The sequence below is a fragment of the Electrona antarctica genome (assembly GCF_951216825.1).
Source record: "Electrona antarctica genome assembly, chromosome: 13".
In the NCBI taxonomy this organism is placed as follows: domain Eukaryota; kingdom Metazoa; phylum Chordata; class Actinopteri; order Myctophiformes; family Myctophidae; genus Electrona; species Electrona antarctica.
In genome coordinates this window covers 9,364,514-9,391,764 of record NC_136794.1, presented here as the reverse complement: position 1 = coordinate 9,391,764, position 27,251 = coordinate 9,364,514, and the positions used below count along the sequence as shown (strand labels likewise).

Below are 27,251 nucleotides of genomic sequence, written 5' to 3'. Positions count from 1 at the left end.
TGGGATTACATTTACCAGGTTGGATGGTTTAGTTGGAACTAGCCAAGTGTGTGGTATAATATCTCAGTTCGCTCTTCAACCTGTTCCCTAGTTGTATCTGGTGAAGGTATGATGCTTCACATTGAGATTGTACCAATGTACCATGTCAGGTATTCATCCGTCCAGCCAGCCCAAAGTGATTTATTTTTAAAAACACAGCATCTGAGTGAGCAACATTTTGCACAACATTTAGACACGGATGTTTCCTTTCCATATGCTCGGCTCTTTTGAAATGGTTTTCTTACTTTTTTCTATGACCAATTTCATTCTGTACCATGTTGGTTTCTGTTGTATTTTGGGCAAATTGGGCTATTTACACTAGCCTACAGCACCTTAATTTTCACCAATGCAATACATTCCATGCATTACACACCCTTCTCATTACACTGATGGGCACACAACAGAAGAGAAGATGGGGTGTAACTGCTCTGCTGTGGTGGAAAGCCAAGGTCATTGATTCCACCACTCAGAAGCCTGAAGCTGAATCATGGTGTCTTTTGCTGGATCATGCATTAATGTCATAGTCGGTAAATGTCCTCTGGCAGTCAAGGGCTTGAAATCGACACGTGCATCTGCACAGTCATTTGTAGCAGTGCGGGCCAGAAGAGTTCAGGGAGTTTGAACACAAGGTGGGCTTCAGAACTTTTGGTTGAGTTGTAATCATCTGGGAGTCCAGCCAGACGGGATTTGGAGCAGTGCAGATGGGGAGATGAGCAGTTTGACAATGAGTCAGAGACGAGGACGGGATTCAACAGATGCTATGGAATTCATACCAGCAGGGTGAGGTTGTGGTGGCTGCAATGTGGGCTTGTTACAACAGAACAGTTGGTTGTTGTTGACGCTCTTCAGCAGACAGACTGCTGATGTTGATTAGCTTATAGGCTATACTGATATTACAGATAATTGTTATTTGCACTGCCTATTCCATTATAAGGTCAAGTCTGCAAAGCCAAAGGCATGTGCGCCGATTACCAACCATGTAGGCTACTTGTTATTCTGACGGTATTTGAGTGAAAATAGTTCAGTCGGATCTGAAGTATAGGGCCCCCTGCTGGACCTCTGCAAAACTAAATGTATCTTCTTTTTTTTTTATGTATTTGGTTGCTAGTACTTAGAAGTATTTTTTCCCCACCCTCACATTGATTGAATGAACATTTTGATAAGGCGGTTCAATCTAAAATGTGATGTTGATGTAAGAATAAGATATGGCTATATTATTGTGGTGGAAAAGATATAAATCCACCTAGTGTAGCTATTGGGCTCCCATATGACAACAGACACGGTTATTTTTTAACACGCAGCTACTATAGTGTTAAACCATTTCACTGCTGATAATCAGAATAAAGTGCCATTACCATGTCAAAGAAATGTTGAATACGTTATTTTCTCCACTGAATCTATATTGTTCTGGGAACTGAATGCAGCCAGAGAGAGGGATCAATAGAGCCCTACTAAAATAAATAAATTCCATCTGCCTTTAGAGAGGCTGGTGGATGCGTTGTTTCTGTGACGCTGTGTGGGTGCATCAGCGCGTCTGCGGGCTCTCTGGCTGCAACACGCCACAGCGATTTTCACAGACGTTTCCGTGGCTATACCCCCTATTGTAGGTCTATACGACGAGACAACCATGGAGACCAAACCAGTGATAACCTGCCTAAAAACCCTGCTCATCGTCTACTCCTTCGTGTTTTGGGTATGTTGCTTTTCTGTATTATTATTCAGTTAGACTAGCAAATGCTACAATGCCTCAAATCGTGTTCATCATTCATCCTAACGGGCTATACTGCTGAACAACGGTACCAGCATCACCGTGCTCTCTGTGTGACTGTGACGATCAGTGCGACCGTTATTTTATTATCATGTTATTATGTAAAACTACGTGTTTTCGGTGGTTACGTCGATGGCCTTACTTTATGTCGGGGTCGTGCGTTTTTCGACTCGGACGACTCCCGACCTTTTTTTTATTAGTAGCCTCGATGATATAACCTATTTTTCCATCTTCAGATAAGGCGTTGCTGTCACAGAAATCAACGCACCATATCTCACATCGACAGTGTTTGCCATTTCATGTTTTTCGCATCACCACCACGCACCACCACGAAATAATAAGCGTGTCTCTAGGCGTAGCCTTGCCTGAATATTTAATGCGTGGTTTTTATTTGTCCTACTGTACATTTTATCGAATAAAGGGACAGGACATTTCACCCTTTATACATCCATGATAAACTATATAATGTTGTCCTCGCTGTCGCACATTGATCTTGAAGGAAGATATAGGCCTATATATATTTATTTTTTCTTTTACCAAAATAGCCTAATTGTAGCAAAAATATGGCAGAATTATGTAGGCTTTATATCTATAATTATATAGGCTAAATCAAATTCTTATAGGATTCCAAAAACACAGATATTTAATTATCCACAACGTGTTGTTTTTTTAAATATAGCTTACAAATACTAAATAATAATAATAATCACTAAACTCAATTGCTCTGTCTATATTATGTGCAATTAAATGTAACCGATTTGCAAGCCAATGGAAAATTGTCTCTTGTGTTATATTTCATTTTCAATATCATGGCTACCCCTTTGTTTACATCTGGATTAGCCTACTAATAGAATATTATAGTTACTATTTAACTTACTATTGACTAAACGAGAGTGTGAAATCCACAGTGTGAACGTGAGACCACAGAACACAGAATAGCCAGGCTACTGTACTTTATACACTATGTAGTGTAGCTCACTATTGGATTTCACTTATGTTTCTGATAACTGGCATTGTCAATTAAATATAGCTAGTAGGCCTATACTCCCTACTAACCCCAACATGCACCCCTGTTTCCTGGTTAAGGTTGATGAAGGTTTGTCTCTCCCTGAGTGACATGCAGTCATGTGTCAGTGTCACAGATATGAACACTTATATTTAGTCTGGGCGGTCTTAGCACTCTCTTCTGTCTACATGATCAGATTTCAGATGTCTTTCCAACAAGGGATGATTGCATGGAGCAAGGAAGTGGTGTCCCCCCCAATCATTAATCTGCCTTGGGGCTCCTCTCACCTCTGAGGGTCATGGGGAGAGAGAGAGAGAGAGAGGGAGACAGGGAGAGGGTTTGGGACAGAGCTATAGACAAATGGAGCAGCCATAAACTAAACGGGTTCATCTCGATGTTCTAGGCATCTTTGTAATGTTAGTGTTAGTAAAAAGCAGGTAAAAGAGTAACGTTTGAGGCAGACTAACATCAGTCACTCTACCGGTCACTGTAGTAGAAGAGGTGCGCCTGGTGAGGGTTTAAACCCCGCAGCTATGTCGAGTCCACCTACAGGAAATACGTAAGCTGCGACCATGAGACCCGTTTCTGAATTCGTCTATAGAAGACAGAAAACCGGCCTGGGCCATGGCTCAGTGGTCCAGGCACCTTGGCTGGTAATCCAGTCTGGCAGTGTGCCGCGGGTTCGACTCCCGATCCCGATCCCGACGGCCTTTACTGCATGTCTTCCCCCCCATCTCTCTCCCCATTTTCCTGTCTGTCCCTCCATAAAATATATAAAATAAAACATAGAAGACAGAAAACCGTTTTAATGCCAAGGACACTACAGTAAGGGGCCAGATTGTCCTGGGTAGATAATGTCCTCCGGGCTCTGGTGATTGCCTATATATCTCCAATCCATGTATCATGTGCAGCATGGTTTAAAGTTGAACGACTCCTGAGTACGTACGTTGTTCACATGATCACATTTTTTTTTAAATGTTTTGTGGCTTTCGCCTTTATTTTATATTTTGTATGGAGAGACAGACAGTAGGCAGTAAAGGCCGTCGGGATCGGGAGTCGAACCCGTGGCACACTGCCAGACTGGATTACCAGCCAAGGTGCCTGGACCACTGAGCCATGGCCCAGGCCACATGATCACATTTTTAATGCAGACACCTCCTGTTTCTTTATGGGAACAGGGAGAGGGGGAGAGAGGGGGTGGGGTGGGAATGGGGGTGACCTGTTTTAAACCCTGTGCTGTAACCAGGGTTCCCGGCGTGGCATTGAGTTTCAAACAAAAACGTGCAGCGGGCGGTTTGAGCCTGCTTGGAATGCTGTAACAGTCAAGAAGCGTCAAGGACTGGCCCCCTGCAACTCGTATACTCTATTTGAATTTCCTTATACCACGTGAACCTATATTCTGGTCATTTGATACAAGGTTAGGCTACAACATGGCTTGCAAGGTTGTACAAGGTGATCTTTGCGTCTTGTGTACATGGGTAGGAGAGAGTAAAATGTGTTTTATTTCCGGCTCCTCGGACATTCATTGTATATAGCAGCATTGGTAATATAGTAATAAATAGATCAAACGTGTAAAAATATAATAATAGGTGATCATTCAGCGATCATGCAGCGAAAATAGGCAAACATTCAGCAGAAATAGCAGATCTCTGTAGCTTGTTGATCGGCTATTTCTGGAGAGGAGATTTGTTGTAGAGGGGGGAAAAGGAGCAGCGAAGGCATAGACCCCTGGCTGGGAGACACCGGTCAGCAAAGTATGTAATATGTAGGTAGTAGGTGGCAGGCTATAGTCTCATTTGTGTCCAAGAGAAGCCACTAATGAAAGGAGAGAATATTGTTGGTGATTTGATATTCCGTCATAACAGTATAGGCCTATACATGTCACCAAAAGCTGTCATAGTGTGCAACCATTATCACAAATAACTAAAGGAGTGTATAGGCAGTCATCACATATTAATATGTATCAGTAGTCAAGTGATAGATAACATGTACCTCTGCATTAATTGAGTAGCCTATACATATTAATAATAAAAGTAAAATATTGAATAACGTTTGCCCTGGAAATGCAGGACGTTTTGTCATCTTAAATTAACGACCAAAGCAATGTAGTCCTGACTCCTTCGTGTAGTTGAATAGAGAATGCTGTGTGAGGATGTATCGTGGCATATGTACATATACCACAACATTGGTATTACTTCAAACACTGAACACACATCTTTAGAAAGCCCTCTATAGCAGTGGTTTTCAACCTTTTTCATATCAAGGCCCACAAATAAATATATTTGTCATTTGAGCCACATCAGACCCAGAACTATCAGACCCAAAACAAAGAATATTTTATTATCGTTGGGTATTATTATTATTGTGTAGACTTCTTGTAAATTAACAGTATTGCAGATGTTTAACAACTCTTGAGAGCGTAAAATGAAACCCAAATGGACCCGCTGGCTACACTCTCAAGAGTTAAAGATCTAAAAGGGTCCATTTGGTTACCATTTTGCTGGGGACCACCTGGAACCCCCTCAAGGACCACTGGTGGTCCCCCGGACCACTGGTTGGAAAACCACTGCTCTATAGGGATGTGTTTGTTACAAGATCAAAGGTGGTTCCTCAGCTTCGCACAAGATGTGAAACCATAATTGTAACCTTATGGCACCGTGAATGATATACAGGGACCCAAGACACTGTTAAAGGGCAGGCCAGCGCCTAGTGATTTGGACTCCGAAAGAACCTTTGCCTGTTCATTAAGTGCAGAAATGCTCTGCCTTCCCATTGAGGTCTAATTGAATCACAGTTAACATAGTTTCCAAACCACGGAAAACAGAAGCAATGGCTTTGAGGTACAGATGGCAGAAAACCAAATGGCCAGCTATTTGTCGCTGTGATTTGTACTTATTAGTGGCAATGGAAAACAGCCAAAAAGACATGCACACCTATAACCTGGTGTGCAAACTCTTTTTTTATTCTTGACTTATTAGATCAAGTCCTTTGGACAACATTAACTTAAACACTTGTGAATAACTGAAAGACAAATGTATTCAACATGCATTTCAGAACCCCACCCACCCACACACCCACACACACACACACACACACACACACACACACACACACACACACACACACACACACACACACACACACACACACACACACACACACACACACACACACACACACACACACACACACACAAGGACACACATGTTTCAGGTGCAGCAATGTTACATCCACAAAATCGAGGCATCATGATACAACAAGCATGTAGGCACAAGGAGTAGCGTAGGCATCCCAAGTTGTCAAAGCCCCCTCCAACAACCAGTCCGCGGGCATGTCCCAGGCTGAACCCTGCAGTCCCCAGTCCACTCCTGCATTGCCAGTTTGCCACACAGTGTCAAAGCACTCTCTGTAGCGTAGCTGTTTCCATGCATGCATGGGCCCGGAATCCACCCACTGTTGTTCCTACAGCGGACAGACACACCGCTAGAAGGCCAGGTCCAATTTACAATTTAGGCATTTAGCAGACGCTCTTAATCCAGAGCGATTTACATTAAGCAATAACAAAAGCATGGCATACATCACATATATAAAAAGTAGTTATCATGAATCATGCGTAAACTAAGAACGTAACAGTGGAGTATCTATGTAAACTATACATACTATACTATATAATATATTATACTAGTGCAATTCTAGAGCTGTCTACGTAACAAGCTATAAGTCTGTTTAAAATACTATCTAAGTCTACATAATGTGCTATCTAAGGGGCTAGGCTAGGGCAAGTGCTACGGGCCATGGTGGAGTCTGAAGAGGTGGGTTTTCAGACTACGGCGGAAGATTGGGAGTGAGGCTGCAGTTCTGATTGTGATGGGAAGTGCATTCCATAGTTTTGGAGCCAGAAGGGAGAAGAGTTTGGGACGTGTGGAGCGTTGTCCCGGTCTTCCTGGTAGCTGCTCACGGGAGGCACCAGGCAGCATCGGCTGTTAAATCTGCAACCACTACTTTAACGGTGCATGGTAGTCACAACCCACTGAGCATTTTTGTAGCCTAATAGACGGCTAAATGGCAAAATAGTCTTAAAATTAAAGTCTTTTAGTGGTCTAGGCTTAGATTGGACGTTGAAACCTTTTTACAGTCTATGGTTGAAACAATCTAAGCCTAGACCGTTAAAAAACTTTCATTTTAAGACTATTTTTACCTTTTTTTTAAGACGGCCATTTAGCCGTCTAAAAGCCGACAATTGCTCAGTGGGAATGGAGCAGTTTTACGTCATGGACAGGACACACAGACACTTTAGTTCTTTATTTGAATCCACAAATTACAATTCATTTCACAGGGAAACAAATTTAACAGGGTTGACAGTTCATGAGCACCTAAGAATACCCATGCTGGCACCTTCTCCTCCACACAGACAAACTGCCGATGGCAGCGGAAACAGAGCAGTATTTGGCAAGTTGTTTGGCTTTGCTCTTTGTCATGCCAGCTAATGTTAGGCCACTCATGGACAGTATATGTACATGGCCCAGGCTTCCAAATATCAATATGGCGAACCTACATCGATACCCAAGGTTTGTTATGATTCCAAGTAATGGCTGGTACTTAGAATGTTTATCTTGGAATGCCTGGTCCATGTACAAATCAAAGACACAGCCCACCTCAAATCAGGACCTCCTTGTGACTGGTACACACACACGCACGCCACGCACGCACGCACGCACGCACGCACGCACGCACGCACGCACGCACGCACACATACACACACACACAGTCACACACACATACACCCTACCCAAAACCAAACCCTAAACCTAACCTCACAGGAAGCCATGGGTTAGTTTTAACCTGCCACGGCTTAGTTTTAACCTGCCATGGCTTAGTTTGAACCTGCCACGCATGCCGGGAGCCACGGGTAAGTTTTAACCTGCCACGTATGTCGGGAGCCACGGGTTAGTTTTAACCTGCCACGGGTTAGTTTTAACCTGCCACACATGTCGGGAGCCACAGGTTAGTTTTAACCTGCCACGGGTTCGTTTTAACCTGCCACATATGTCGGGAGCCACAGGTTAGTTTTAACCTGTCACAGGTTTGTTTTAACCTGCCTGCACGTATGTCGGGAGCCACAGGTTAGTTTTAACCTGCCACGGGTTAGTTGTAACCTGCCACGTATGTCAGGAGCCACGGGTTAGTTTTAACCTGCCACGGGTTTGTTTTAACCTGCCACTGTCGGGAGCCACAGGTTAGTTTTAACCTGTCACAGGTTATTTTTAACCTGCCACGTATGTCGGGAGCCACAGGTTAGTTTTAACCTGCCACGGGTTAGTTTTAACCTGCCACACATGTCGGTAGCCACGGGTTAGTTTTAACCTGCCACACATGTCGGTAGCCACGGGTTAGTTTTAACCTGCCACACATGTCGGTAGCCACGGGTTAGTTTTAACCCGGCCACACTGTTATAGTATGTCTAACCAACGTATGCACCGCCTCTAGCGTCAGTATAATGTCAGACTTCGGTGCTTTATTTTGGGGGTGATTTGATTAGATTGATTTAAAACGCAATAAAACGACAGTTTTATCGAGGGTAACCCAATAAAGGCCTAAGACTTATTTCCATTGTGGTCCTCTCAGGACATAAGCAACAGTTAATACATTAAGAACGCATTACAATACAAAACAAAGGACAGTAACATATAATTCATAGGCCTGCATAAAAACAAGCGCAAACAATTAGGATTACGATGAGGTATTTAGAAAGGGTTGTGACTTTGTAGATCTGCTGTTTTCTTTGTCGTCCTATAAACTGTTGATGCCCTGTGTGTGTGGGTGTGTGCGCGTGCGTGCGTGCGTGCGTGCGTGCGTGCGTGCGTGCCGCGTGCGTGTGTGTTGGGACGTAGAGGAGTTGGCACCCTCACTAGCAGGCGGGTGGGTCAATATCAGCCGTTCCACACCCCTCTGTCCTTCCCCATCCCAGTAAGACGTAGCCCAGCTGAGACACACGCCGTTCAGTTTCCTCGTACAACATGCTCTTTTATCTGCAGCCTTCATTTGAAATGCTAAGAGAGGCGCAACAGGAGGAAGAGTCTCGCCATGCATCAAAGGCCTTCTTTGATTCGCCCCCTCTCTTTGTGTGTGTGTGTGTGTGTGTGTGTGTGTGTGCGCATGCAACGTGTGTGTGTATGCGACGTGTGTGTGTATGTATGTGTGTATGTGTGTATGTGTGTGTGTGCGTGCGTGCGTGCGTGCGTGCGTGCGTGCGTGCGTGCGTGCGTGCGTGTGCACGCTGTGTGCACGTGCACGCTGTGTGTGAGCAATGTATGCATGAGTGAATGTGCGCAACGTGTGTGTGTGTCTGTTTTTTTGTTCACGATCATGCATAGGCTGCATTTGTGTCTGTGTTTGGATGTGTATCTGTATGCGTGCGTGCGTGCGTGCGTGTGTGCGTGCGTGCGTGCGTGCGTGCGAGAGAAAGGGGAACGTAATTACATAAGGCAGGTGATTGCCATCCCGTGCTCCTGATGAATGTCCCTCAAAATGTCTTCCCTGTCCCCTCCTCCTGCTTCTATCTTGTCCGCTCCCTTGATTACTCACTTTTCTTTTCCCGCCTTGATTCCTCTTTGCCCCTCACTAGGCTACTAAAACATGGCCGTTTGCAGTATGGCAGAAAAATGGACAGATAAAGGCTATCTTTCCTCCTCTTTGATTCTCGTTCCCCCACTCTGTCCACTACTCTTCCTCTCTTGCTTCACCCTGCCCCTCTTCCCGCTAATAGATAACAGGAGCCATCCTGCTCGCGGTGGGAGTATGGGGGAAGATGATGCTGGGCCCGTACATCTCTCTGATAGCCGACAACCCCACCAATGCCCCGTACGTGCTCATCGGAACCGGTACCATCATCATCGTCTTCGGCCTGTTTGGATGCTTCGCGACCTGCAGGGGGAGCCCGTGGATGCTCAAGCTGGTGAGAGAGAGAGAGAGAGAGAGAGAGAGGGGATGGGGGGAGGGGGAGGGGCTGTTAGAAGTTGATTAATTAGACCTTCAGTCACCTGAGCGGGGGAAACAACAGTTGACCCCCATCTGGGAGAAAAGGATAGGAAATCCAATAAGACGCTGGAGGGCAATTTGCTTAGCTGTGTGCGACGCAGACGCGTGCGTGTGTGTGTGTGTGTGTATGTCTGTGTGTGTGTGTGTGGGGGGGGGGGGGGGGGGGGGTGGCTGCATGCGCATGTGAGGATAAGTGAGCAACTGTAAATGCACATAGGCAAATGATACAGACTTTGCTGTAAGGGAGAGGTTTTTATTAATGCAAGCCATGCGAATCTTTGAAACGTTGATCTCCTGTCCCCTGTGCTTCATTCTCTCTCTCTCTCTCTCTCTCTCTCTCTCTCTCTCTCTCTCTCACACACACACACACACACACACACACACACACACACACACACACACACACACACACACACACACACACACACACACACCCACCCACACACACACACCCCCTCTCTCTCTGCAGTATGCTATGTTCCTATCTCTGGTCTTCTTGGCTGAACTAGTGGCTGGCATCTCCGGATTTGTGTTTCGTCATGAGGTCAGTTTTCACCACATATATAGCTTGACATAATAACATTCTCAGACAAATGGTGAAATCATATGACTCACATGTCACTATGATGTGTGTGTGTGTGTGTGTGTGTGTGTGTGTGTGTGTGTGTGTGTGTGTGTGTGTGTGTGTGTGTGTGTGTGTGTGTGTGTGTGTGTGTGTGTGTGTGTGTGTGTGTGTGTGTGTATGTGTGTGTGTGTGTGTGCGTGTGCGTGTGCGTGTTTGTTTTTTCACGTGTTTTAGATAAAGGGAACCTTTCTGAGAACGTACACCGACGCAGTGCTCAACTACAACATCAATGACGAGACGAGCCGCTCTGTGGACAATTTGCAGCGCAACGTAAGTTCCACGAATCACCATTAAATGACAACTGAAAACTGAAAACCTACAGCACCAAAACAAAACCATAACAATCAATAAACTCTGCTCTCTCTCTCTCTCTCTCTCCCTCTAGCTGCGTTGCTGTGGGGTGTATAACTACACGAGCTGGTTTGGCAGTGTGTATTACCCGGCCAATGGCCTTCCTCCAAGCTGCTGCTTCAACTCCACCGACTGCAGCCCAGACGATCTGCGAAACACGACTGTAGCCCCAAACAAGGTCTACCACCAGGTCAGTGTGATGCGTGCGCACGTGAGTGCATACGTGAGTCCGTGCGTGTGCGTGCGTGTGTGTGTGCGTGCGTGCGTGTGTTCATGCGTTCATCTATCTGTTTTAGTCAGGCTGCCCGTCTGTTCATTTGTCATTGGGCCTGTTTGCCAGTCACTCGCTCAGCTATAGAGAGCAGGCCCAACCGGCATTATGTATTCATGAATGTATATTTCAGCCAGTAATAAATCAAATCCTGTCAAACTTGTTTATCAAAGTGTGTTTTCCATACAGTATACGTGTCACAACCGTGCACTTCACACATAACTTCAATAACAAATGGAAAGGAGAAGCAAGTTATAATATCTAAACCATACCAGAGAGCCCAAAGACATGAGTGAAAAGGGACACAAAAAGCTTGGTTTGGTTGGCATAGTGGCTTGTTGCTTGTCTTTTCCAAATATACATTTTCATTTATCTCTGTGAAGGACAACAATAGCCTAAATGGTATTGTGAAAGCCTAAGTCTGCTCTAAGATGATTCGAGATCAGCAAAGAGGTTTTTTTTTTCTTCTGCTGGGAGAAACAGGTGGCCCAGAAAGCAAAATGAATTATAAACCAATCTCAACAATTCACAGTATGCCCCCAGGTCGTGCAGGGCCTTAGGAACACACACTGCTACGCCAGGGTTGGGCACAAGGTCTGCTGTTGTACTACTGCCATTTTCTAAGGCTGGTGATATATACCATTGCCAGACTGTGAGAAGTCTTATTATAGGCTGCTAATTAGAATAAAGTGATTGATATGAATAATAGAGACATGATACATTCTGAAAACATTGCGAATGTATCATGATGAAATGAAAAACAATTGAGAAATCCTAGCAGTAAAGATGACCACTGCACAGCAGGTGGCTTACGGGATACGGGCACATGAACCTGATTCTGCACTGCCTTGTTGCAACTTCTAGTAGGCGATGGTACTGGTGGTGGACCATGCACCGGAGGGGGGGGGGGGGGGTTGAGGGGAATTCGCCCCCACCCAAGCATCGCTGTCATTGGCTGAGTCACAACCAGCACCATTTAAGAAATACATCACAATGTCCGCAAAAATCTATTTCAGCTGTTAAGACCCCATTCAACAACCATTAATGTAATTTGATTATCTTTTCTTTTTACATGTTAATGACATGAAGTCAGACTGTGATTGTAAGTTAAAAAAAAAAGGTCAATTGTCTAGCTAGAATATCCACTTTTATTACATTTTATTTAGGGAAATTGTCTAGCTAGAATATCCACTTTTATAGATAGAAGTGCTCTTGCAAATAGGGTATAAATTATAATAAAAAGAAAGCTATAGACCTTGAAATCAACTCCACCCCAGAACACATCTCCTCCCTACTCATTTTATTAGCCTCAAGTGGGTCAGAGTGGAGTGGTAATAGTCCACAGGATTGTAAACAAGGTGCTACCCGAATATCTAGTCTATTACCTTTCAAAGCTTAGTGATGTACACAGTTGTTCCACCAGAGGGAGCTCTACAGACTTCAGATTCAGATTCAAAGGCTGTAGTCCAGTTTTCGGGGAAGAGGTGACCACCAAAAACTACAACATGATGTCACCCACGCGGTGGTCACTGCTCACACAACACATCTCTCTGCTTTTACTAACCACCGTTTCGGTGGTCACCCCTTCACCAAAACCTGGACTATGAATAGGCCTTTAGCAACAACTTCCCATGTTAGTAGTCTGATTCATTAATCATTTTCGTTTTTCTTTTTAAAAATATTTTTTGGGGCTTTTTGCCTTTATTGATAGACCACAGTAGTTTGACAGGAAAGGGGGAGAGAGATGGGGGGGGAAGACACGCAGCAAAGGTCGTCGGGATCAGGACTCAAACCTGCGACATGCTGTCAGACTGGATTACCAGCCTAGGGGCCGCTAGGCCTTCATGCAAAATTAATAACAATGGTGCCAAACCTCAAATAAAATATATATGTGTCCAACATTTGTCACCACATATAAAAAATTATAATAATTTAAATGAAAATATGTTGCCTAAACAATCTATTGCTTGTTTAGACATGATGCAAATGCAACCGTTTTTTAAATTTATTTTCAGTTTATGCATTTTAGTGGATTTGAATGAAAATCAACCGATAATCACCAGTAGGTTACTTATCACTTGTATGCAATGGAACCAGCAGATCAACTGGAGCCTACTGGCTGCGATTAGGAAACGCGGACGTCCGACGTGGCGTTAGTCACATTGTCCGCACAATAACATTATTGACGACATTACATGAACACATGTCTTACCAAGGAACTTGAGGAAGGATACAGTATGGCTGCACTCTTAACCTTTTCCATGTGTTTCAGGGATGCTATGAGTTGGTCACATCGTTTATGGAAACCAACATGGCCATCATTGCAGGGGTGACGTTTGGAATAGCCTTTTCACAGGTGAGATGGGGAAAAAGGAAAGACAAATGACCTTTGTCACGACTGCTCGTTAAGTCTGAAATACCTTCAGTATAGAATAGTTGTCAAATCAAAATTACATTACACTGTAAATATTAGCATGGATCGCCAACTTGCCAACCCTAGGTGAGTATAAATCCAAACTGTAGGCTAGAAAGATGCTATTATAAATTGTTATGCCTACCATAGTTTGCTAGCTTTATTTGTTACTCAAAACAAACCAAGAGGTAGGAGTGCACACCAATAGTGGGGAGGTGCTGACCACGGGAGATAAACTTGAAAAAGGAGAGGTCGCACAACATGTACATTACGTTTTTCAACCATTTGTAGTTCATGTAGCCTATAGTTAAAACCTTCTGAACATACCAGGTGTCCTCTGGTCTGTTAAAGTCCTCAGGATATTATGACTGAAATAGGTGATAGTGATGTCAATAAATAGTATGATTCTGAATATTGTAAACAGTCTACACACCATAGATACCAACAGTGCTTTCTTTAATGGAAAATATAACTTTTATTTTTCTCTGGAGGTTTTGTGTTAGTTTGCTGGAGATTAAGTGCAGAGCCTGTGCTATAGGTTTTGATTGATTTGATTTAGGTGTGAGGTGCCATTCAAGATAAAAGTCAAGCCAAATTGGTCGAGAGAAGTTTTGAAAGAGGAAGCCATGCATGCTTTTAATTTCTCTCTCTGTCTCCCTCTCTCTCTCTCTCTCTCTCTCTCTCTCTCTCTCTCTCTTTCTCTCTCTCGCTCACACACACGCAGTTTATGGTCTGTTATTGTATTTTGCCTAAAGTTATTCAGAGGACCGCACACAATAAATCAAAAACATTGATTGTCGTGTCATAAAAGATTGGAGGGCATGCTGTATCTGCCCCCCACACACACTCCGTTTTGGACCCCTGATTTACATGGACAGCAAACTGTCTGTCACATTCTTGTATTACATTTGTGTATTTTTTCCCCCAAAACAATCAATATGCCTGGCTAGTTTTAAGTTACGATCTATGCATTTCCACTTCAAAATTAATGTGTAAAAACTATAAAATCGTGTTTCTGATCGCCTTGAGTAATGTGGACTGGGTAGGTGAAAATGTAATTAATCTTGGGTTCTATACCCCTGTATAATTCAGTATATTTTAATGTATTTTCACCCATTTGACTTCCAATCTGATCACCGAGGATGCATGTCATTGTCAGGTATCTGTGTGTCTGTGGTTGTCATCTGTAGATGTAACAGAAAATGAACCCTAAAGTTCTACAACTGTCTGCCTGTCTTTCAGCTCATTGGCATGTTGCTGGCTTGCTGCCTATCCAGGATCATTACAGCCAACCAGTATGAGATGGTGTAGCTGCTGTGTTAGGACAGGTGAAAGACATTCCAATACATACTGTACAGTTAGCTCTGGTCCATAGCCTTCTACTGCTTCTACGATAAGGCTATGGGACATTCGGTTTTAAATCTCAAATCGAAATCAAACCAGCCTCTCCTCTTTAGCGTATTTTAAAAGAACGTTTTTGCTACTCACCAAACAAAGGCGGGTTGTGTCATTAGAAAGCCTACTTTCCTTAGTGGACGCACTCTGGGCCCCCCACCAAACGTATAAACGGTACTTTTTGGCCAGAAAGGGATTTTTTTTCACCGGAGGAAAAATATTCTCTACGAGGCAGTTCTCTGGGCAATATCGGTAGAGGGCGCATTGGAGTAACTAAAAGTATTTTTTTCCCGGTGGAATCAAAATCCCTTTTGGCCAAAAAGTACCGTTTATACGTGTGGTGGGGGGCTCAGAGTGCGTCCACTAAGGAAAGTAGGCTTTCTATTGACACAACCCGTCTTTGTATTGGTGAGTAGGTCAAACGTTCGTGAGATTTCCACTAAAGAGGAGAGGCTGGTCTGATTTCGATTTGAGATTTAAAACCGAAAGTCCCATATCCTTATACTGCAAGGCAGAATCGTAGAAGGATATGGACCAGAGCTAACTGTACACATACAAAATGAACATTCTCACACAAACACGTACACACAATCATAACGGTTACTTTTTCTTCAGAGAGGTGAAGAGGAGAAGACAAACTTGCACCTTGATAGAAGAGAAGGGGGATTCCTGCAATGCTAGCACACTTCTAAATTGAAAATTTGACCTCGCCCTCTGTCTCTCTGTCTGCTGTCTTAATGTAAGATCTCAATGTAACTTATTGTAAAGCACCATTCCTTAACTCACTGCTGTAGCATCCAAGCTTTTGAAACTATACTTTTACCTTGCTGCTTTGGTGTGTGAGTTGCTCTTAAAGCATCTATTCCCAAATCAGCTTTATGAGAGCTGGCGCGCGAGTAGACACACCGTCACTGGTCTTAGGTCAGTGATCGGAGGCAACTCGACTCCACAGACGAGTGCAGCATGTTCCGCAGACTTTCATCAAGTAAGGTCACTGCATAATCCTTGTACAGATATGGCATATTTAAAGCTTGAAAAAAACGTATTTGAATTGTTCGATTTTGCTCTTGCTCACTGGTGTATATATATCTCTCTATGGTTGTGATTTTATTTTATTTTTTAATTGAATATCTGTCAGTATAGTGACCAGATGTGCGTCGACCACATGATATGATGGCAACCATTCCTGCTGGAGATCTGTGTTGCATGTCTACTCTGTCCCCTTCTCCTGCCCCCCAGATTCCTGTTGCTCTGCACTGTCCTGTATAAAGCAAAATAACTGCCTAAAAATCATCTGTAAAAAATTGAGAATCAATATTGATGAGGGCATTTTGGGTTTTGACTTACTAAGAATGATTAAAAAACTAAACCGAGCCTACAAGAACAGGGTGAGCAGAGGGAGAAATGTGATCATGTTTGGAGAGCATTTCAATTTTTACAGCCAATGTAGGCCTACATTTATTTTCCTGAATATGCAATTCAGTGACAGATTAAAATGTGAAGCGATGCATGAAATTGATTGCCACTTTGGTATCACTTCAAGCCTCAATTTGGAATATTTTAATGTATCAGTTGATGTATGTACACATAGATTCTTCAAATGGTGTTTTGTTAATCGCCTTTGCAACTTTTGGTCTCTTCTTCGTATTAAAGTTAAAATACACATCCATTTTCTCCCAAGGTTTGCAAAAAAATGTTAACCGTTTAAACATACATGTAAAATTGCCCTTACATATGATAAGGTTAATAAAAGCACTTTATTGTAAATTGTTACTAGGTCAATCAGAATCAGAATTCATACTTAAAAGACAACTTTGTAGATGAGAAGTTGATTTTTCTATCAGTCTGCTTCCCATCTTACAGTATTTGCTGGTGGTGAAGACCTTTTGTGACGTTTTATATTTGATTATGAATGGTTTGGAGTTATAAATCATCTTTAAGAAGGCACCAGCGATAGCAATGAAAAGGCATATCCTACTAATTACGTTTAACGAATTCTCTGCACAAACAATACCTATGATTAATATTATTAGTTAGCTATTTGGACCTTATATTTAATCTTCGATATGAAATGAAGCGCATCGATGGTATAATTATCTCTGTAGATAACGTAATGGACACGTAATTTATGTCATGTGGTGTTTCTCATTCTATTAAGCTAAATTATATGAGTGTTGTATCTGAGCTATTAATCTGTTTTCTTGTGCAACAGATTACTGTATAACTTTTGCTGTATATTAATAGTAGTTTACACTGAATCTATTGTTTTACCCAGTGATTTTCTATCTGATTTTGTATGTGCGCGCATGTGTGTGTGTGTGTGTGTGTGTGTGTGTGTGTGTGTGTGTGTGTGTGTGTGTGTGTGTGTGTGTGTGTGTGTGTGTGTGTGTGTGTGTGTGTGTGCGCGTGCGTGCGTGCGTGCGTGCGTGCGTGCGTGCGTGCGGTCGTGCGTGCGTGCGTGCGTGCGTGCGTGCGTGTGTGTGTGTGTGCGTGTGTGCGCGTGTGCCATTCAATCTTATCAACTCGACTGTGGGAGAAAGTTTCTGTTTGATAATGTCTGAGTCAGTCTTGATTCCTGGGGATGCCTGATTTATTTATTTATTTTATTATTCAGACTTGCTATATCATTAAAAGCCTCCTCGGGGTCGCTTAGTAATCTGATAATTTGTTTGTTGAATGTAATGTTTGCCACTTTATCCCACTTCTTTCTATGCCCTTAACTTAATGTAAATACTGAGTTGTAATACCATCCAGCTTACTCATGATGTCACCAGACTCTCACAAACACGAACCACACCATGCTACTATCTGCTGTTGACCAAGGCACCATCAGTGGTCTTATTATCAATAAATATTCACAATAACAATTTAGTGCGACTGGTTGCTCCTGAGTCCTGTGTAACGATTCTGTTATGAATGTAGGTTGTTGAGTAATGCTTCAACACCAGTGGTGGAAAGTAACTAAGTACTTTTACTGAAGTACTGTACTTAAGTACAATTTTGAGGTATTTGTACTTTACTTGAGTATTTCCAATTTTTAATACTTTTACTTCTACTCCACTACATCTCGGAGCCAAAATTTTTACTTTTACTCCACTACAATTATTTGAAAACTTTAGTTACTAGTTACTTTGGAGATTTGAATTTTGATTAGAAAACATACATTAACCACTTCAACCCTATACATTTCGGACATTTGAAAATAGCCGATCTGTAGATCTGCTATTTTCAATAGATTTTGTACACATTTTGAACTTGTGAAATGGCACATTCTGCACAATGAGTACTTTTACTTTTAGTACTTTAAGTACATTTTGATGCCGATACTTTTGTACTTTTACTCAAGTACATTTTCAATTCCGTACTTTTACTTGTAACGAAGTAGTTCTAAATTGCAGTATTGTTACTTTTACTACAAGTAAAACAATTGAGTACTTTTTCCACCACTGTTCATCACATGAAGGTAAGCTGTATAGCCTTCATTTCAGCCAACAACTCATACATCAATATGCTCCTTACCTTAATGTAGGCTAGTACAGAGTCAATTTGTTGTTTAAGTTTCAACGTTTGTGGGTTCGAATCCACAGTGGTGTGTCCTGCTTTGTCGGGCGTCTATAGACTATGGGCTCCATTTTCGTTACCGCTAAACCCCTTATCCCTAAACTTCTTTGCCTTTTTTTTTTAAATTATTTTGAAAAACATTTTGAATAGTTCAACTAGCCAATCTACATTGACACGTTGTGAGCTTGTAGACTGGCCATTTTAACTATTCAAAAATGTTTTGCAAAATAGTAAAAAAAGGCAAAGAAGTTTAGGCATAAGGGGTTTAGCGGTGACGAAAATGGTATACAAACACAATTGGCCTGTGTTTGGGCCTTCGGGTGAGGGAAGCTGGGCAAGAAGGGTGATGAATGGCCATTGTACCTAATCTTGGGGCAGCACCTGTCAGTGGGGAGTGTTGGGCGGGAGGAGTAGGATGAAGGCTCTACACATCCTCCCGGTGGGGGCTCCTCACTGGCAGGTCAGTCAGTATAGGTTATATACGACAGCAGTGACAACACAGAAATGTGCAGTGGAGTATATATAGGCATAACGACTAAATTGGGGAGAAAATATTATTGGCTACTAAAATAAATAATGTTTAGATTAAGACTATATTTTGTTATAGTCTTAATCTATATGTTAAGTAGCCTATAGGCTATCTATTTTCAAGTTGTGTGTTTGGTTCTGCATTGAGCAGTTGCACTTTTACAGGAACACTTTGGTGGTAAATCAGTTTATCAAAACCTGACATTGTATGTTCTCTTTGGCATTTGAATAACAGTGATTGTTTTTTGTTTTTTTATGCAGGACAAGGTCAATTTTATATAAGGCTTAGGTTTTAGAGTTAGAATTAGAGGAGGGTTAAGGTTGGGGTCCAAGGGTTAATGGTAGACGTAGACATGGTGAGGATTAAGACCTGCATGGGATTATGTGTGTGCGTGCGTGCGTGCGTGCGTGCGTGCGTGCGTGCGTGCGTGCGTGCGTGCGTGCGTGCGTGCGTGCGTGTGTGTGTTGAGAGAATAAGAGTCAGGTGAAAGAGAGGTTTCAGGTCCATCAAGTATAGACATGTTTTAAGATGGGAAGCCATGGGCAACTTTATCATCTGCTTGATCTACTGTGGCAATTCCCTACTTATGTCTGTATTTATATAACAGGCTGTTATATAATACAGACAGGTAGGCTATCTCGAAGGTGCTGTAACTGTGCTGTAACTTCAATTTATTCTATTCGGTTCCCTTTTATATATATATATACAGTGTGTGTGTGTGTGTGTGTGTGTGTGTGTGTGTGTGTGTGTGTGTGTGTGTGTGTGTGTGTGTGTGTGTGTGTGTGTGTGTGTCTCTCTCTCTCTCTCTCTAGAGAGAGAGAGAGAGATCCATGTGTTGTACCAACTTGGTTAATTTGTGTGATTCGGGTCGCGGAAACCACACTGGTTATCATGAGACTGTCACAAATATGGCCATATATAGACATTCCCATATTTATGGGCTTAAATTGATGACATCAGGGATCTCCATATGGGCCTAACAGGGATTGTATTTAGGGCATCGTCTGGGAATGCATATGGGCCTTTTTTCGCTACACTTCCTCTGCCAACCTGGGGTGGGCAGCGGACTGACCTCATGCTTCCTTCTATGCATGAGGAGTCCAAGCTTCTTCTTTTCACCTGACAGGGGAGAGTTTCCCCAGCCGGACGTATAGCACGTGGAAGGAACACGTTATTCCGACCAGTTCCTTTCCCCTCCATCAGGCGCCCCGGCTGGCCAGGGGGAGGCAGTTTAGAGACCACTGATTACTGCATGTTTTTGTGAGGGTACCTACCTACCCTAGGCTAGAGGACACGGGGAGAACATGCAAACTCCACACAGAAAGGCCCTTTCGCCAACCCCGCCTCTGGTATGCGGGCACTGATGACGCAGAGGAGAGAACACGCTCCCCCACCCCAGCGACCACAGCATATAACCCCAGCGGGAATCGAACCCAGGACCTTCTAGCTGTGAGGCGACTATACCGACTCTGCCACCGTGCCCCTTTTCCACAGTTTAGAAGCACGAGATAAACTATGAATCTGGTGTCAGTGAGGTCAGATGTAGATTTGCTGGCTGGCTCCATATGTGCAGATGTAGGCCTATAGGTGATGATCCAGTCTTCTCCATGTGTATGCCTATCCAGGGATTGATGAGGTCAGTGTCGTGATCTTCATATATGGAGATCCAGGTGATGATAGTCAGCTCCACATATATGGAGCGTGTCACGAGGCGTGATGGTATGAGGGAGGCGTGACTCACGGCATTCCCATATATGGGCTTATAATATTGCACAGACACTTACATTATCTATACTATATAGGCCTATATTAAAAAGCCTGCAGTTCATATATTATGCCGATGTATAAAAACAAAATACAATCACGTCCACACGATGGCGCTTGTGTATCAATGGAAAACGTAAGTGGATGCTTCAGGCTCCGCAGAAAACAAATGACAGAGAGCGAGAGAGGAGCGGTGTGGTGACTGGTCGATCGTGTCCTCTCTCTCTCTCTCTCTCTCTCTCTCTATGTGCAATGCATGTGTGCGCGCGCCTATCTGTCTTTGTGTCGGGAGTCGGGAATGTCATTACGCCTGTCTGTGCGTGCGTCCGTGCGTGCGTGCCCGTGTGTGCGTGCCCGTTTGTGTGTGTGTGTCGTGTGTGCATGTGCATGTGCATGTGCGTGCGTGTGTGCTGCGTGTGTGTGTGCGCTGCGCTCCGGAAACAAGGAGCGATAAGGGGGCGGTGGGAGGCCGTTACCCAGGGAGACCGCTAACCGGGGCGCTCTCATCTCGTTACGCAAATTACCGGCAGATCGGCGCGGCAGTGGGTCCGCTAATGGAGCGTGCGTGCCGTCGGCTTCCGCGGCCAGCCTCCTCCTCCTCGCCTCCACCTCCCGACGAGGCTTAATGGGGCTGGGCGAGTCATTCAGGAGGGAAATGCTATTACACAAACACGCCGCTCGCTTGCGACACACGCTATATAGGTGGATCCGCGCACACGCACACACACACACTCGCAGACGCACGTACGCGCGCGCGTACGCACACACACACGCACACACACGCACGCAGACAGACAGACAGACAGACAGACAGACAGACAGACAGACAGACAGACAGACAGACAGACAGACAGACAGACAGACAGACAGACAGACAGATAAACCTGCAGGGTATAAGAGAGAGAGAGAATGTTGTAGAACGAGATGAAGAGGAAAGGATGGTGTATATTCTTTGCAGCCCTGATGCACGCAAACCCACGCATTGTCACGCACAGATTAGCCTATATAATAAACATAGATATATAGGCCTTGTTATAGCAAACATATCTTATTTAACTTCGGCTCTATAATAACATGTTGTCATGTGTGTCCACACAACATGCGCCCAAGTTCACTGGCCATGCCCTTGGATCTGTGCGCCAATCTATTCCTCGAATCCTCAACAGCTGAGACAACCTCTCTGCACTAAGCTGTTGTTGTTGTTGTTGTCGTGGTGGTGGTGACTCTGGCTGTCACACGCACTTGTGTTGTGTGTGCGTTGCCTATAGAGTTCCGATCTGGCTGTTCCCCCATGCAGGTCCCGTTTATTCCCATCACTGCCCCCCCCCCCCCCCCCCCCCCCCCCCCCTCTCTCTCTCTCGGAGAGCCTGCGGCCGATGATGACACCCGCAGTAATCTGTGGGTGCTATTCTTCCGACATGACGCGCAATCCAGAAACAATTCGGGGCTGATGATGAGCGCCACTTTCTTCAACAAGACTTTTAACCCGGACCGCTCGGCTCGGCCCTCTCGTGCATAGAAAGCAAATAAGGACAATATTTCCCTGGCGGACAGGGGGAATAAAGTAGTTGGGAAGCAGATTGACAGCTCTGTTTAGAAAGCAAAGCAAATCTCATTTCAGCACAGTGGTCCGTGTGATCCTCTGCTGACCTGCTTTCTTTCCTTATTGGATGTGGGATCAGTTAACGAATTGGATCGAGTGAATAAATGTCTGGCTATATTCAGAGACAGGGGAGGGGGCATGTGGGTTTGTGGGCGAGCGGGGGAGCAATGCTGCTGCTGAAGTGCTAATACAGCCATCGAGCAATATGTCAGTAAAAGGGGTTTGGAATGGAGGTATATGGGTGATACTACACTTGTCAAGAGGAGGCTGAGTGATGGGAACAGATGTGACACAACGAGAGAGAAAAAGCAACCGAGCAGGTTCCATGTTTACATGCTCCCCATTCCTGCTCAACCAGAATTCTTAGAACACTTAAGCCTATACTGTACTTCTGAATTAAAGAACAAACTGTACCTACCTGGCTATTACTGTGTTACTGAAAACTCATGCAGTACTATATTAAATATGCCAACATCTCAAATCCTGTCTTTCTTTCTTTCTTTCTTTCTTTCTTTCTTTCTTTCTTTCTTTCTTTCTTTCTTTCTTTCTTTCTTTCTTGTGTATTCTGTTTACCATGCAGTGCAACATTCATTCACTTAGGCCTATACTTAGCCTAATTGTAGGCCTTTTTGTGACTTATATTACTTTCTTTCACTCCACTACATTTCTAAAGTATAAGCAACATTATTAACCACTTCAAATTTAGTATATGAGTTCTGCAACCTCACTTTATTGATATTTTTTGTTGAGGGGCGCTAGCTCCTATGTCCAGCTTTGAGGGTTTGTGTAAACACAAACATAGAAGACAAAAGTGAGGACGCAAATTGTGATTGGCCAGAATGAGATGATGTATGATTGATTAGAGCGCCCTTCACTTCATTTTTTTTTAAGTTTCTGTAAAATCTTGAAAATGTCTAATTTTCAATACAGCAATGCATTGACATTAAAAAGAAAATGTGCTTTGTTTTTTGTTTGTTTTTTGAACATTTTAATTAAAAGAATATCATTTAGTTGTTTACTTAGAAAGTATAAGCTTGCTAGCTATACTCCGTAGGCTATTTCACTTAAGTACAAATTTGACTGAGCAACATTCACTTGTAGTTTAGTTTATACAGGCCTAATATTTGAAATAGCATACTGACTCATACTCTCATAGTAGCCTATAGCAGTAGCTAGCTGTCCACCACACTGTTCATACTACACCTATGAATCACAGTAAAACAAACATGTGGATGGTTGTTATATGTAACCTCCCCCCTCGCCCTCCTCTAGTTTTTGTTGACAGTGCAAAGCGATATGCCTACTTTCCCAGCACTGGTCTGGCCAAACATGTTTACTGAAGCTCAGATTTAATCAAAAATAGATTCTACATGCATGGGTGTGTTGTTTACCCCGTGTGTGACGGTGTGTCATTCATCAACTGTTTTTTACGTCCGCGGAGCGTCATGTCCAGGACGTCCGTCCATGCATGCAGGCTTCAGTAACAGTTCAGACGCGCCGCCGTGTAAAGTGCAGGGCTATTTTTTGACGCAGGGTCTGTGCGGGACTCCCCGGTTTCCCAGCAGCTGTTTGTTGGGGGGGCATACCCCTAATCATAGCTGTCAACTTGTCTCATAAAAGGCTGGTGTGGTGCAATCATTTGGTCCATTGCTCATTGAATAAAGAACACTTCCATGTTTCATGTATAGCCTATCAAAGAGGTGCGAGTGTTTCTTTCTGTTTTGAAAGAGGAACCAACAATAATGATACATATTATATAACTTCTATAAACTGAGATTGCACTACTAGCCTATATGCTGCGAATCATTCCTGCCTCTGCATGCGCTCCCCTACAGACAGTACCAGCACGCCATTGGTCAGATGCAGAGCTTGTCCCGCCGCCGAGGCAGCGCACATGGACGTGTGATTGGCTTCAGAGCTCAGGCAGTGTGGGCTGATGGCTTGTTTCATGAATATGCATAACCTGTCGTTCCACTCTCTGGGGCCTCGCCCTGTTCTACCAAGCTTGCTCATCGGAACAGAATGTGGGGTGCGATGCTGTTGCGTCAGTGATTCTTTCAGCGGAATGCATAGGCAGTAATATACAAAATATGCCAATATATCCTCGGCACTAAACCGCAAGGTAATTTATTGTGTTTATATAACTTTTCATACAGAAAGCAAAGCACGTCGAAACTGTATTGTGCGCGTAATTACGCATGGCGTAGCCTGCATTCGAGGGTTGCAATATTGAATAATTCAACGTTACTTTTACAGGCATATACTATATATATTTCGTCCAATTCGTTGTATAATGTTTACTAGCCTATCTGCAATCTCAGGAGTTGGACAAAGCCTGCTTGTTGAAGCCACTCCTCTTCATAGTAACTGTGCCAACATATTTTCTGTGTGCTATTTCAGGTCATTGGAGTCCAGTTTCAACAGCAGAGGAAGAAAACCTTGACAAACAGGTTCTGGGTCCGCCCTTGAGTCGAAACCACCTGCGCTATAAGAACCCCGCTCAGAACACAGACAATCAGAAACACAAGAAACTAAGAAAGGACTGCAGAGATAAGGAACCAAGGAACAAGAAAATAACTGCCGAACTATATCAACTCAGTTGGCTTTATCCTATACGAATTACCAAGCAACCAACCAATCTCTGCTGCAGCTTCACAAAAAAACGAACCGCTTCTCTAAGCCGAATATAGACGAGAATTAGGAGGAATACACCCCGTGCGCATTTGACAAGCAAGTCGCGTCTTTCTTTCTTAAAAAAAAGAAAGAATCAATTCCTGGGAAAAGAACTGTCACCACAGCCCTTCAAGATGCAAATGACAGAATCACCCATCCTCCAGAAGAACTCCCTGTTCAACGCCATGAACCGCTTCATCGGCGCCGTCAACAACATGGACCAGACGGTTATGTTGCCCAGCATGCTGCGGGACTTGCCCGTGGAGGAGGACAGCGAAATGAGCGCTCTGAAGTCGTCCGACATGGACGACGGGGACGCGGACATGTACAGCTACTACCAGCTGCTCAAGTCCATCCGACGAGACATGGAGTGGGGCGTCAGGTGCGCCGCGGCCGACCAGAGGCGCAAGGAGAAGATGACGGTCAGCCGCACGAGTTCGTCTGCATCCTCCTCGTCATCCGATTCGTCTTTCTCGTCGTCGTTCTCGTCGGAGGAGGATGAGTCGGAGGAGGATGAGGACTTGGAGAAGCAGTTCCAGTACCACCTGACGGGTCTCCAAGGGGTCCTCTCCAAGCTCACAGTGCAGGCCAACTGTCTCACCAAACGCTACAAGCAGGAGCTTGGCATTGGAGGCTGGGGCCAGTAAAAGTTACAAACTCAGCAACTAACTACCAACTTTCAACTGTTTGTGCTGATGATTTTGTAGTGGCTCCATGAAGGAGTCCTGATGAACTGAAGTCAGTTTATTGGCCATTTCTACTAATGACATTCGTTTCACGATATTGGATGGTAGAAAAAAAGCTTGCTGTCTGCAAGCCTTGTGGTGTTGGTCTGCTCTAACTGTGGTATAGATTGCTATGTGTTGAACCCGGAGAGTTCGGTTCAACAGAGGGGGTTAACACTTATAAAGCGATACTATGCCCAGGTTCCATTTCTTCAAATGTTTTTGCACTCTGTTTACTTAATGCTTATACGCAGCGTGTCCTGTCAGATGCCATGATTTAAGCGTGCGTGATACACATATATTTATATATATATTAATTTTGTATAACTTATTACCTCACACATTGTGTGTTTATTTCAAAGTAGCTTGCATGAACTGCAAGACCTCTCATTTTGAACGCCCCAGGCCAATGGGGAATATTGATACAGGACTTAGCCTTGGAGTTGATGCTAATGATGTCAATGTTTCAAAATGTCTTTAAATGAAATGTGTATGGAGGGAAGCAGATGCTTTGTCAAAGCTTATGATCTCCATAATGAATAGCCTATTATGCTTCATGATCAATGAACTGGAATCAACTGATAATTTCTTCTTCAAGGAGAATAATGAAGGGTTTCCATGAGATGTATTGTTGTTTGTTTTTATTGTTTTTATTTGTTTTGTATACAACCAAGGTATTACTGGAGATATCCTAATTCCATTCTATGTATGAGCAAAAGCTTTTATATGGTTCATGATTTTGTACTATAATGTAAATGTATGAAATAAACTTTTATACAAATGTCATCTTTGTAATGTATTGTTTCATTCCACAAATACGGTAGGCCCAAATTAGATAATTACATTTGTGTGCCTCTCAACAGCTGGAAGTGCAAGTTGTTTCACCAAGTTTATGCAACTCTCTTTCTAATGACCGCAGGAATGAGATGTTAGCACAGGGAATGCTGATTATTTATAATAGTTTAATATCCCATTTATACAGTTGTCAACACAATTTGTTTTTGTTTTCATAAGAAACAGCATATAAACCCACACATTAGCATTTGTTAGCTTCTATAATTTGGAATAGATGGAACAACCCTGTGTTTATTTATAAATGCTTAGTGAAACTTAAAAATAAAACAATTTCAATGTGTAGGCCTATACCAAAGGAACAGGTGATTACCTCATGTGGCTGTTGTTTATAATAGTCAAAAAGCAATAGTGTGGTGGTCATTTTACTTGTCATAAATAACTGGACATCTTCCAGAACCTGCTCGTGTAAGTAATTTTTCAATTAGATTCTACTCTAAATAATTTAACTTGCTGTATTGCATTCTGCTCCTATACAATTTCCAAAGGGACGTTGCTTTTTAGTAGAGGATAAGGAACATAACATAACCATAACTGTTTGTCCTTATTTGGCAACATGTTTATGTATAACTTATTTCCCCTAGTAGTTTAAAAAAGAAAAACATCAATATCTGTAATTGCAATGGTAATGTAATCTA

At 43.3% G+C, this 27,251-nt stretch overlaps 2 protein-coding genes across 2 annotated transcripts; both read left to right on the top strand.

Annotated features, from left to right (window-relative positions):
- The first annotated feature begins 4 nt into the window (after positions 1–4).
- Positions 5–17,777, top strand: tspan7 (tetraspanin 7). Its single transcript, XM_079518453.1, has 9 exons — positions 5–819; positions 1,647–1,732; positions 9,580–9,768; positions 10,321–10,395; positions 10,651–10,746; positions 10,862–11,017; positions 13,371–13,454; positions 14,754–14,839; positions 15,522–17,777. The coding sequence occupies exons 1-8, from the start codon at positions 795–797 to the stop codon at positions 14,820–14,822; spliced, it is 780 nt and encodes a 259-aa protein (XP_079374579.1). The 5' UTR covers positions 5–794; the 3' UTR covers positions 14,823–14,839; positions 15,522–17,777.
- Positions 17,778–24,374: 6,597 nt separating this feature from the next.
- On the top strand, positions 24,375–26,547 carry LOC306935136 (mid1-interacting protein 1A-like). Its single transcript, XM_079518032.1, has 2 exons — positions 24,375–24,485; positions 24,764–26,547. The coding sequence occupies exon 2, from the start codon at positions 25,171–25,173 to the stop codon at positions 25,681–25,683; it is 513 nt and encodes a 170-aa protein (XP_079374158.1). The 5' UTR covers positions 24,375–24,485; positions 24,764–25,170; the 3' UTR covers positions 25,684–26,547.
- Positions 26,548–27,251: the final 704 nt, after the last annotated feature.

Excerpts from the sequence above, each read along its gene's own strand:
- LOC306935136 (XM_079518032.1), top strand. The coding sequence starts at position 25,171 with ATGCAAATGACAGAATCACCCATCCTCCAGAAGAACTCCCTGTTCAAC.
- tspan7 (XM_079518453.1), top strand. The coding sequence starts at position 795 with ATGCTATGGAATTCATACCAGCAGG. Across the intron at positions 1,733-9,579 it reads TCTACTCCTTCGTGTTTTGG|ATAACAGGAGCCATCCTGCT; the intron begins GTATGTTGCTTT and ends TCCCGCTAATAG. Across the intron at positions 11,018-13,370 it reads CAAACAAGGTCTACCACCAG|GGATGCTATGAGTTGGTCAC; the intron begins GTCAGTGTGATG and ends CATGTGTTTCAG.